Genomic DNA, 13,622 nt, shown 5'->3' on the forward strand with positions numbered 1-13,622 from the left:
CGTGGTTTAGAAGTTTGCTCTACAGTTCTCCCAAATGCTGACAAACCATTTCCCTTCCCTAATGTCCTAGAGCTCCTCGTGGTTTAGAAGTTTGCTCTACAGCTCTCCCAAATGCTGACAAAACCATTTCCCTTCTGTCTTTACCAAGCTCAACAGGATGCTCTCCTGTGTTGTTTTCAGAAGCAACCCTCCAACTCTAAAAATAAATGAAAACCAAACCACACAGTTGGAAATCAAGTTTTCTTTTTATATGAACAGAAGTAGACCATCTAGAAATATTTCAGTTTATTTAAATTGTTAAGTAGAGTATGAAACCGAATTTGTAGCTAGTACCAGAGAATGGACTGAACTGTTGGTGTTTGATGAGAACAGCTTCTACACAGGATCCCAGGAGACTTACAGAAAGGGGACAAAGCCCTAATAGTAAGCAAATAAAACTCAGGTTTCAAACAGATTATACAAAAATTGATTTATACTCCATTTCCCTTTTTTAGATATTCAGAAAGTGCAGATTTAACAAAAGGTAGCCATATCCTTTCTCTGTACAATGCCAATTATAATTATGCAAACAACAAAACTGTCAGTCTGTTAGCCAAAATCCCAGTGTGTAGCTCCAAACCTTAAGTCACTGAATTAAGAATTAAAGAGGGTTGAAAGTAAAGCGGCGACTGCCACATTCCAGATAAAGGGAAGCAACACAAACAGCAAGGACTTAACGACAGCAGGTTTGACCTACAACTTCAAAAGCTTAAACATTGCATTTTTCAGAGTGGAAAAACAGGGATTATTTGGCAATGCTGCTTTTTACTAGTAAACAATGATAGAGTCAAGTGTGTGTGTGTGGGGGGGGACTAAGAGCCACCAGTGAGGCATATAAAACTGTCTTCAGGGCACTATCTGAAAAATTCATGGGTTCTCTTAGCAGATATGTCCCTATATTGTTTATGTGAGCCAAGAGGTCATTAAGATGCGTGTCACAGAACTCTTTTCAATGGAAGCTGCTGTCCTAAACTCAGCCTCTGCTTGAAATGAATCATGCTATTCACAATTATTTCCACAAAGGTATCATCTTAGGATGCTAGCAGCATAGGGAACTTAGCCTACCCTGTCCTAATGAGAAGCAATGGAGCCAAACTAGAAAAAGGAAGAGAGGCGAGGGTCAGAAAGCCAGAGCTAGATCTCAGCTTCATGTGAGAAGCCTTTCGCTGTCCTTTGTAGTCTTTAAAGTCCATGGTCTTAAGAGTTTTCTGAGAGGATGGGAAGAGAGGACTTGAAATTAATAATATTATAATGTATTTCTAAATCTTACAGTAAAGACAACTTAACACTGAAGTGTTCTTCAAAGGCCAAATCTCAATATATTTGGCAAACATCACTAAGATCCACTCCTCCTTCCTGTTCTTCACGTTTATTTCAAAACCCAGTCTTTCCTGGGCTATGAAACTGCTGGAGGAGTTGCCAGAGTGGAGACTACTCAAATTCAGGTTAAGAAGTTTATTCTAGGAAAGTGAATAGGATATATACCTAATTAGAAAGACAAACCACAACACCCTCCAAACACTAGTGCATGCAATTAACTCTTCCATTTCATAAACTCAGTGGATAGACAGGAAGGGCGGGCAAAGGGCGGGAGAGGAACAGAAGTCAGACAGCGGGACAGGTTTAGGAGAAAGAGTAAATGAGGGGCCAACACCGATTAACTGACATCTGATAGTAGGCAGTTAGAATTTATCTTTCCATTTACGTAGCAAGGTAAATCAGTGCTTTATGTTAAACTCGACAAACCTTTCATCTTTAAATAACTCACACCAGGAGTAGTGGGGCAAACAAAGCAGCATGCAGAAAGATGAGACGCAGGGACAGAGTGGCCAGGGGACCTGGTGGCAGGAATCGGTGTAAGTATCAAGGCCACTGGAAACGAGACTGCAAATCAAGTATCATTTCTGCATTACCCTTTGTCCTCAGTTAACTACTGTCAAAGTTACAGCCGAGCACACCGCCAGCATCTGAACGGGTTTATGTTGGGATGAAATGTCTCCTGCACATGCTTCCACCAAAACAAAAAAAAGAAAAACCAAAGAAGTTCCTTTCCACATAAGGCACAGGACAAAATTAACCCCACATACAGATTCAAGGCGAAAATGAGTGTTTTCCTGGCTTTTGTTTCTTTGCTATCACGTCTACAGATTATAGGGACTCAAGCACATTATTCATGACAGAAAATCCCACTGTTGTACAAAATAAAACTGTTAATTCTAACTTTTATTCTTATACAATTTTGCAGAATAGAGTTGAAATGATTGCTATAGTTTAATGTTGATAAGAACTGGACTATAATACAACTGAAGTGCAGTGGTGAGCTGAGCAAGTACATCTGAAAATGAAGTCACAGACATGATTTTTCTATACATTTTTTTGTTTGAAGAAAATTATAATAGTCCGCAAGCAGTCACAGATGAGAGAACAAATAAAATAGGTGGACTGAATAGTTAAGATGAGGAACAAAAATATCTGTTTAGAGTTAAAAATGGACAGAGTGTTTTATTTTGCAGCGAGAAGAGAAACGGATGGTGGATGGCAACAGATGGACAGGAGAGCGCTCAGCAGCATTTGCTCTTCCAGCCTGTCACGCCTCCTCCACTGCTGATGTCTACGTTTTCACTGTTGGGTTCTTTTACAGGGGTCTGCAACAACACAAGGAAGCAAGCCATGAGGAAACACTGGCCTGGATGAAAACAGACTCAACGGGAAGAATCACATCAATATCAGCTACACAACAAAAGGCAACAGTCACATGAGAAGCTTGTCCCTTCCCCATGAAAGTCTCAACTTGGAAACTCTTTCTGGTTGTCCTTTAGTTGGTGTTTCCTCTGTGAAGAGTGACAGATATCTCTGGGCAATACTTACTGAAGCATTTCAAACCATCCCTGCCTAACTAACTCCTTTTGTTTTGTTTTGTTTTTGTTTTTTTGTTTTCGAGACAGGGTTTCTCTGCAGCTTTGGAGCCTGTCCTGGAACTAGCTCTTGTAGACCAGGCTGGCCTCGAACTCACAAAGATCCGCCTGCCTCTGCCTCCCAAGTGCTGGGATTAAAGGCGTGCGCCACTGCCCGGCCTAACTAACTCTTCTGAACAGGTTTGGCGTCTCTTAGCCCTCAGCTATTAGTACTTAGTATTTAGGATCATTAAGCCAGGTGAGGTGGCACATCCTTGTAATCCCAAAAAGTATAAGGCAGAAAATGAAGAACTGGGCTACACAGCAAGATCTGTGTTTTCTTTTGTTTTGAAAGGCAGGCAAGATAGTTCAGTGTGTAACTGTCTGTTGCTAACCCTCATGACTGAGTTTGATCCTTGGGACATTAAAATAGGACAGCACCAACTCCTACAAACTGTTTCTAAGCCCCACAAGTGTGCTGTGGAACCTGTGCAAACCCTGCCCCTCCAACTAAAAAACAGTAATTTATAACTCACAAAAACCATTGCTAGATCACATCTGACACTAGGGACACCAAAGCCTTGCTCTGTTTAGTTATTTGCCTTTTCAGACAAAAACAATTTGAATTGTTAATATTTCTGTACCAGTGCTTTAATTAAGGCCGTCTTCATGGTGGTGGTGCATGTCTTTAGTCCCAGAACTTGGGAGGCAGAGGCAGGTGGATCTCTGGTGAGTTCGAGGCCAGCCTGGTCTACAAAACAAGTTCCAAGATGGCCAGGGCTACACAGAGAAACTTGTCTTGAAAAACAAACAGAATGGTGATCTCAATCATGAGTAAGTGGGAGAGGAAAGGGACAAAATGCAATTTGGGCGGGCAAGACTTTCTAAAAGCTCCAAGGACATACCAAAATGTTGACTGTTAACTCGTTTTTTTTTTTTTTTTTTTTTTTCCCCCTGAGACAGGGTTTCTCTGTGGTTTTGGAGCCTGTCCTGGAACTAGCTCTTGTAGACCAGGCTGGTCTCGAACTCACAGAGATCCGCCTGCCTCTGCCTCCTGAGTGCTGGGATTAAAGGCGTGCGCCACCACCGCCCGTCCGGCTTGACTGTTAACTCTTAGGAGTGGCTTTCTCCATCATATCATTCTGCTTTCTCCAACATCCTGAATATGATTCTTAGAACATCATAAATAGAACTTTAAAGGCTAAGGTGTGCCTGAGAACTCAGCTTTCATGAAATAGTTTAAAAGTGAAAATCTTTAGCAGAACAAGGGAAAATCCAGGAGCCCTCAGAACGTCTAGTAAATCTGAAGTGAGAATCCTGTCTGACTCATTTTTGCTGTCTGAAGATGGGCTTGTCCCTGTACACATCAGGGAACCAAGGTGCAGACTAACAAGACTGTCCAAACCCCATGAGCTTCCTGATCACTGCCTTTGCTCCTTGAACAGCTTTTAAGGAAAATACACAGAAAATAAAGAGGCAGCTCAAACAGGCCACACCAAGAAAACACAACTGCACAGGAGTTCACCTTCTCCAGGAACTCTGGTTCCCAGGGTAAGTGTGACTCAGGTTTACTCCTGCATCTCAGTTCAGCTTTCTCTCACTTAAGCGAGATCCGTGTAGATCTCGACAAGGGGGCATCTCTTGGTAACACACTTGAGAGTCGCAATATGAATTCAGTTTATGAAGCAGACTTTAATCTGGCTCTCGGCCAGGAAAAGGGCACTAACCCAACAGAACAGAGGACTCTTTAAATTTGGGGAATTATAATGATGATGATGATGATGTTACTGAGACAGGGTCTCACTATGTATATAGCCCTGAATTCCTAGAACTTGCTCCGTAGATCAGGCTGGAATTAAAAGTGTGCACCATTATGCTGAGCAGTTTTTTGGTTTTAGATTTAAAGGATCTCACTGTGGTATGCAGGCTAGCCTTGAACTCACTATGCAATTCTGTCCCAGCCACCAAATGCTGGGATTAAAAGAGTGTGCCAATGCACTTGGCTTTAAAAACATTCCTTCTCATCTTTTAAAAAGATTAACTTACAAAGTAGGTTTCCATGGCATTTTCAAGTATAAAAGAGCTATAATTTTCTTCTTTTTTTCTGAGATAAGGTTATCTTATTGCATATCCTGGCTGGCCTAAAACTATGCAGACTACGCCAGCAGAGAACCCAGAGCCTCAGGCACGACAAAGACGTGTTCTGACACCAAGCTGCGTTCCCAGCCCAAACAATTAATGCTGAAGAAACAAAACAAAAACAGCACTTTAAAACATACATATAAGTTAAAGATTTTTTTAAATCCTACCTTTCCAGATCTTCCTTTGATATATGTAACCTTTGCTATATGAAATATTATCTGTTTGGTATCATATAATCTTTTCAAATAAAACCATTATCTTTCATTGGGCCTTTTTTTAAAATTTGAGATGGGATCTCTCTCTTTATTACCCAGACTGGCCTCAACATATGATCAATCTGCTTCATCTTCCTAAGTGATGGGATTAGACATGTGCCATCATGCTTGGCTCTAACCTGCTTTTTGCTGCCCAGTACACTAAAAATAGCCTTCATATATTTATACTACACTTCCCTCATTCTCTGAATGCTAGAGATTGAATTTAGGGCCTTCCACATCTATCATTCCACGAATGACCTACACCAGAGGTTCTCAGCTTCCTAATGCTGTGACCCTTTAATACAGTTCCTCATGCTGTGATGACCCCAACCACAAAATTTTTTTCATTGCTATTTCACAGCTGTAATTCTGCTATTGTTATGAATCGTAATGTAAATATTTTTGGAGATAGAGCTCTGCTAAAGGGGTTGCAACCTGCAGGCTGAGAACCACTGATCTACACTCTCAGCCCCAATTTTGCTTCTTTTTGCAGGTTTCATCACCAACATCACACCGATCACAAGGAGTTGTACGGGGAGCCGTGTGAAACAAAGACCAGGTAGTGAACACCAACACTACCACTGACTGCCTCCTCCTCCATGTTGCCACATTTTCTATTTTTTTTTTTGAGATTATAATATAATTACATCTTTTCTCTCTTTTCTTTCCTCCAAACCTCCCCATGGTCTCTTTTTTTTCATTAATCTATTCCTAAATACAACCTGCTCAGTCTGTATGATGTTACTCATGCATGTTTTCAGGGCTGACCTTTTGTTTTGAATAGCCAACTGGTGTGCTTTTCCCTAGGGAAGACTTTCTACCCCTCTCATCATTCCTTTTTTTTAAAAAAAGATTTATTTATTATATATACAACATTCTGCCTCCATGTATGCCCGCATGCCAGGAGAGGGCACCAGATCCCATTACAGATGGTTGTGAGCCACCATGTGGTTGCTAGGAATTGAACTCAGGACCTCTGGAAGAGCAGCCAGTGCTCTTAACCACTGAGCCATCTCTCCAGCCCCGCCACATGTTTTCTAGACATGTAACTTTAAGTTCCTTAGTTCATTCTGGAGAGTCAAATATTGATAAAAGGTGATCTTCTAGAAACCATAGCACCAAAATTCAAACTATGTGAATACTATATTTAAAGAAACAAAGAACAGAAGGTAGTGGAGTAATCCCAGCATCCATAAAGCTAAGACAAAGGAACAAGAGTTGCAGACCAGCCAGAGGTACGTGTAAGATCCTCTCACAAACAAAAACAAAAACTACCAATACCACCATCACCAAGTCAAAAAATTCAAAAGTATCAGTGCAGAAAGGAACTTACCTTTCGGAGGATGTCTTCAGCTAATGTGAGGAACGCCTTTTCGATGTTTATATTTGCTTTTGCACTAGTCTCAAAAAACCTAATACCATGCTCCCTTGCAATCTAAAATAGAAGCAAAATAACGTCATGCAACTGTCAAATATGGACTGCCAACTAGTGGCAGCAACATCTTAGAGGAGATAACAACTTTACTCTGAAGCTAGGGTACCAACTAGAATATGTAACACAGACCTAGGTAATAAAAACAGCCCTCTCCACCGGAGGGGTTCATCTCAGATACTCTAAATAGGAACTACGTTAGAAGTTTGGTGTGATGTACTGAATTTCGCCTGCCAGTCTTAGCTATCAACTTTCAGAATCTTAATAACTGACACATTTCATTAACTTCTAAGATTAAAACAACTGCAACAAAAACCATCACTGACATGCTTTTCTATATAGCTTACACAGAGTAACAACTACGAGGCACAGATGTGGCCCTGCCCCCATGTTAGTTACGCAGTAGAAAGTATTTTCTCAGAGGACAAGCTTGTTTCCAACAAGCAAAGCCTTTCATGTAAGGCCTGGTAGACCTGCCCGGTAGCCACAGCAGCGCCACAGCCACTCGGTCAGAGCTGTCACCACCACGGCTCACTCTTACCTGCTCTCCCTTGCTTTTAGGTACAACTCTCTTATCATCCATGTCACACTTGTTTCCTAGTAACATTCTTTCCACATCTTCATTGGCATGCTGAAACAGGATAAAAGTTTACTTTTGCACACTGACATGAATTACGTTTCTTAAACTCATGTCTTTTTTTCGTGTATCTGTGTGTGTGGCATGCGTGTCTAAGGGCAGGGACAGACCCACACATGGGCTCAGGTTTCCTTTCTTCCTAATTACCACCCTTTTATAAGAAGAATTATCTATACCAAAGCTAAGAAAAAGAAAATACCTAAAAAAACAGCTGACACTTGCTTCTCAGTATCCCCCCCCCGAATTTTTACAAGTCAAAACAGCATTAAAAATTCTTCATTCATGCTGCAGAAATGGCTCAGAAGAGCACTGGTTGCTCTTCCAGAGGGTCTGGATTCAATTCCCACCAATCACAACCATCTAACGAGATCTGGTGCCCTCTTCTGGCCTATAGGTATACATGCAGGTAGAACACTATACATAAATAAGGTTTAAAAAATTCTTCAGCAAATTAAACCTAAGCCTGCGGGGAGAACTGGCCAAGAGCACTTATTGCTCTTGCCGAGAAGTCAGATTGATTCCCAGCAACCACATGGTGACTCACACACATCTGTAACTCTTATGTCCAGGATACCTGAGGCCCCCCTTTTGAGACCCATGGCACCAGGCATATAAATGGCACACATTCAAATGTGTAGGCAAAACATTGATACACGCAGATCTAAAAAAATAGGAGTGGATCATGCCTGTAATCCTAGCACTTGGGAGGCAGAGATGAGAGGAGGATCAGAGAGCTAAGGCTAGCCTAGGCTATGTGAGACCCCGACTTAAAGACTCAAACCAAAACCAAACAATCAAAAAATCTAAACCAATACTTTTGTGCAACCAAGGGGTAGCATTAATTTCACTACAGAAAAGAATTGCAGCATAACCTGGCAAAACAGCTTCTCTCATCTTGGGCTGGAGAGATGGCTCAGCAGCTAATAGCACTTGCTATTCTTCCAGACAACACAAGTTCAGTTCCCAGCACCCACACCAGGTCAATCAGAACCACCACCTGTAACTAGCTTCAGGGTATCTGATACTCTCTTCTGGCATCAGTGGGCGTGTGCGCACGCGCACGCGCACACACACACACACACACATACACACACACAGTATTTACTCATACAGGTACATTCCTATAAGTAAAGAGAAAAATTGTTTAAAAAGAGAGAATCCATGACAAATCAGTGTGAAAAACAAAACAGAAGTTTATTAAGAGATTTTTAACATATACTTAAGCACAGAAGTTAGTAGAAAATGAGGCACTTGGGGAAAGAACTGTGCCCAGCCGACTGTGGGCATGATTCAAGAGTTTCATTTAAGATCATAGCAACCATTATACATATCATTTGTGGCTTTTTAATTTCTTTAAATATTTATTTATTTATTTATTTATTTGTTATGTATGCAATATTCAGTCTGTGTGTATGTCTGCAGGCCAGAAGAGGGCACCAGACCTCATTACAGATGGTTGTGAGCCACCATGTGGTTGCTGGGAATTGAACTCAGGATCTTTGGAAGAGCAGGCAATGCTCTTAACCACTGAGCCATCTCTCCAGCCCTTATTTTTTTGTTTTTTTAAGACAAGGTCTCACTTAGTAGCTTTGGTGGCCTCGAACTTCATAGAGATCTGCCTGATTCTGCCTCCCAAGTGCTGAGATTAAAGGCATACATCGCCATGCCTGGGATTTTTTGATGGGACTTTCCACCTATTACCACCCCCTTTTTCTGTAAATGACATCACATCATAGGGTGATTGCTGAGACACACTGGATAGGATTACAGACTGGTAAGGTAAAACCACAGATCATAAGCATTGTACAGGGAGCTAAGACATTTTCATTGTAAATGAAGTTTAAGTTGTAAAATTTCCAGAAAATTACAAGCTAATACCTGGGAAAGGAGGAAGGCTATACTTGATATGCCTCATATATGCCAAGACCTTAAACATGGGTCACTATTATTTTAAATCCTTTACTGGGAATGTCTTCATACAGAAAAGTCTCTCCTTGTAGGGAATCTACACAGTAAACTTTACTATGTTGGCAGTAATTTGGCAGAATTTCACAGACTCTGGGATATGGGGCAGCATTCTCAACTCATGTCCCATCAGGTGACAGGTGATCTCATTTTTCTTTCCTGCTTTCCAAGTATGCAAAAAAAGTGAACAGGACTGCAGCTAGCTCACTGGGTGACTTCCTGCTTACTACACAGGAAGCCCTGAGTTCACTCCCTAGCAGTACATAAACTGCAAGAGGCAGGAGGACTTTAGTTCAAGGCCAGTCTGAGATGAGACCTCTCAAAAGACACTAAAAAGGCCACCCACAAAACAGACAATACTTGTAAACCACATACAGAGCTTCAAGCCAATGAGATGATTCAGTGGATCAAGATGCTTGCTGTGAGCCAGGTAATGGTGGCTTTAATCCCAGCACTTGAGAGGCAGAGGCAGGTGGATCTCTGAGTTTGAGGCCAGTCTAGTTCATAGAGTGAATTCCAGGGCAGCCAGGGATACGCAGGGAAACCTTGGGGGGGGGGGGGGGGAGAGAAAGAGAGCGAGCGAGCGTGTGTGCGAGGGTGGGGCTTGCTGTGTCAGCCTGGTACCATGAATCAGTTGTCTTCTGGCCCCCACACGTGTACCCTAACATGCATGGCCCTATATCACACATGTACATACACCAGCATACCTCACACCAATATCTCCTTGTTTTAGAGAAGGAACATGAGATTAAGCCTCCCAAGAATTCGGCTAAGGTTAACTAACATCTTTGGGCCAAAGCACCTTTCCATGAGTATTTCTACAGCCAGGTAGTTACCCTGCTTCATGTATCCAGCTAAAGCATGCTTTAAAAAGTCAGTCCTAGTGAAACGTAGATGTTAAGGACAGCAATACAGTGTGAATACAATTCCAACGGGAAGTCTCAAAGCTCTAGCAATGAATAGATATGCTTTGATATTTAATTACAGCTTACACAAAATTGTTAACTTCACATGCATTTGGCACTATTTCCTTTTGGTTAGATTTACTGTCTTTATACCTAAACATTTCAAAATGTCTAGAAACAATATAACCTTTCTATAACTTAGTAATAAAATTTTAAAAATTAAATCATTCAATAAAAATTCAGTAAGAAACAAATAATTTAGAAAAAAGCATCATAAAAACCACTGGTAATTCTTATTATCTTGTAGATACAGAACTACTGAACAAAATTTTAAGATAAACTACTGAGGTGGTTAAGGGGAGAGGGTTTATGCACCTCCTAGGTCTTACCTCATCTATGTTTCTAAGCCACTTGCTGATGTTTTCAAAACTTTTACCATTGGTGATGTCATACACTAGCATGATACCCATTGCTCCTCTGTAGTAGGAGGTTGTGATGGTGTGAAATCGCTCCTGGCCTGCTGTGTCCCTGAAATAAACAGTCAATAATTATATTAAGCATTTTAATATCACTACACCACAAATAAAGGACAAAATAGGACAGCAGCAAAAAAATAGATTAAAATTCACGATTTACCACAAAGGAAAAACAGAACAAGCACTCATTTAACTTTCATTTGAGACAGACTTGCTTCAAAGTTGCTAGGTAATCAAAAAAGGCTTGAACTCCTATCTCTTGCCCAGCCTCCGAAGTGCTGGCATTACAGGAACACCCAGCTCCACACTTCATAATGGAGGCAGCTAATGACCTACCCATATTGAGTGGAAAAGAAAACAGTAGCAAGGGACAAAAATGTTTTGAAATTTTAAGTAAACCCATAAGTCATATAAAAACTCCTGAATCCATTTTATTCAGTTAATTCCATAACATAACACAAAAGCATGTTTAATTCTTAGATCATCTAAAGACCATGACTCATTTACAAAAGCTGTAAAGATACCCGTTTGTTTACTAACTCACTCTCTGTAGCCTGACCTATGGTCCCGCACATGCTGGCCAGGCGTTGCACCACTGTGCTACATCCCCTCCTCCTCCTCCGCTTCCCACCTCATTTTACTAAATTTTTAAATTATTTTTATTTCTCTCTGTGAGCACTTTGCCTGCATGTACATCTGTGTACCACATGTTTGCCTTGTGCCCATGGAAGCCAGAAGAGGACATTACATACCCTTGGACTTGAGTTATAAATAGTTACGAACTGCCATGAGGATGCTGGGAATGGAACCTGGGTCCTCCAAAGAGAAGCAAGCCAGTGCTCAGTCACTAAGCCACCTCTCCAGCTCCCTCTCTCATCCCTCTTTAACTGTGTACCTTTATTTTATGGTTTTTGCTTGCATGAATAAATATGCACCACATGATTGCCTAGTGCCTTTCAGAGACCAGAAGCAGGCATCAGAGTGACACCTTTTTTTTTTTATTTGAAGAATTATCTATTTTTATCTTACATGTTTAAATATTTTGCTGGCATGCATGTATGTGCAACATCTGCATACCTGGTGCCAGCAGTAGCCAGAAGGGGGAACCAGATCCCCTGGAACTGGAGTTAAGAACAGTTGTAAGCCATATGGGTGCAAGAAGAGAACCTGGGTCCTCTGGAGCTACATAGACTAGGTTGGCTCAAACTTTGAGATTCCTGCCTCTGCCTTCCAATTATTGGGATTAAAGGTGTGCACCACCAGACTTGGCCCATAAACGTATCCAAAGGTATGAATTAGTGTAGCAGCAAAACCAGAACTTGACATTAGTATTATCTAAGACAGTATTCAGATTTTGCTCTTGCCTTTCACTTACTTGTGTAAGTATAAATAGTTCTCTGTGTGTTTAGTACACTGGGTCAGCAGTTAAGAATACTTGTTGCTCTTGCAGAGAACCCAAGTTCTGCTCCCAGTCCACATGAGATGGCTCACATCCACCTGTATCTCCAGCTCTAGGAGATCTGACAACCTCTTCTAACCTCTACAAGCACCAGGCATGCATATGGTACACATACATACAGAAAACAAAATACCATTTTTAATCTAAAAAATTGTAAATTAGGGCTGGAGAGATGGCTCAGAGGTTGGGAGCATTGCCTGCTCTTCCAAAGGTCCTGAGTTCAATTCCCAGCAACCACATGGTGGCTCACAACCATCTATAATGAGATCTGGTGCCCTCTTCTGGAATACAAACATACATGGAAGGAATGTTGTATACATAATAAATAAATAAATCTTAAAAAAAAAAAAAGAGCCAGTTCCAGGACAGGTTCCAAAACCACAGAGAAACCCTGTCTCGAAAAACCAAAAAAAAAAAAAAAAAAAAAAAAAAAATTTGTAAATTATATTTACTTATTGGGTGTGTGTGTACATATATATGTACGTATGTGTATATATGTGTACACACACACACACATATATATATACATACACACATATGTTGATGGGCATGTGTATACCCTGATATATGTGTGTAGGTCACAGGACAACTTTCGGGAGAGAATACTCTTCTTCCACCTTGAGGGTCACAGGATCAAACTCAGTTGTAGCTTGATGGCAAGCCCCTTTATTCATTGAACCAGCTTCCTGGCTCTTTTTATTCTAATCCTGTTTTGAAAAACCAAACCAAAGCAAAACAAAACAAAACAAAACACTATCTGTAGTTGCTGTTTCTCCATACATCTTTGTCAGTTAATTCATGGGAGGGGCAGGGGTGTGTTTGCTGGGGGTTGACCTAAGCAGGATCTCCCACTTGGCTAAGCACTAAGCCACACACTTCCATGTCCCCTCATCTAACTCTAGTTACATTCCTTTTATTAAATCCAAAGAGACTGTGTTTCAAAAGACTTCCAGTAACTTTCTTGTCAACTAGATAGCCATTCTTTTCCCTGTATCTTAATCACTAAGCAGAATTCCAAACAGCCGATCATGTCATCTAGGGTTACAGAGAACTGGCTATAAAGCTTAGGCTAGCCTCAAGTCCTCCTGTCTCAGCTTCCCAAATACTGAAGTTACAGGCATGCCCAACCATCCTTCTAAAAGTGATCTTCAAGTTCATGTTGCTCTGTTTCAATTTTCCAGTCACTTAAATGCAGAGTAAGTTTTCCAACAATTTGCTGGAACTTTATATTCCCATGTAAAACAGCAAAGCTGAACCCCTAACGCAGATACAAAACTAAATTCAGCTCTGCAAACCAACACTCCAAAAAGTCTTTAGAAAGGCTGGGAATGTGTAGTTCAGAGGCAGAACATCTGTCCAGTGCACAGGAGGCCTGGGTTTGATTCTAGCACTGCACATCGCAAAGAAGAAAACAAA

General features: G+C 41.0%; 1 protein-coding gene across 1 annotated transcript in view; it reads right to left on the reverse strand.

Moving 5' to 3' along the window:
* Positions 1–226: 226 nt before the first annotated feature.
* LOC121439640 (ras-related protein Rab-10) overlaps positions 227–13,622 on the reverse strand; it is a 61,244-nt gene continuing 47,848 nt past the window's right edge. Inside the window, exons 3-6 of the mRNA XM_041640182.1 lie at positions 10,661–10,799; positions 7,306–7,395; positions 6,666–6,767; positions 227–2,684 (exon numbers count right to left, since the gene is read on the reverse strand). Of these exons, the coding sequence (XP_041496116.1) occupies positions 2,601–2,684; positions 6,666–6,767; positions 7,306–7,395; positions 10,661–10,799 (415 nt within the window). The 3' untranslated portion in view covers positions 227–2,600. The remainder of the gene's footprint in view (positions 2,685–6,665; positions 6,768–7,305; positions 7,396–10,660; positions 10,800–13,622) is intronic.

This window comes from Microtus oregoni, unplaced genomic scaffold (assembly GCF_018167655.1).
Source record: "Microtus oregoni isolate MIOR12 unplaced genomic scaffold, Mior012 000062F_ref0000492, whole genome shotgun sequence".
Classification (NCBI taxonomy): Eukaryota; Metazoa; Chordata; class Mammalia; order Rodentia; family Cricetidae; genus Microtus; species Microtus oregoni.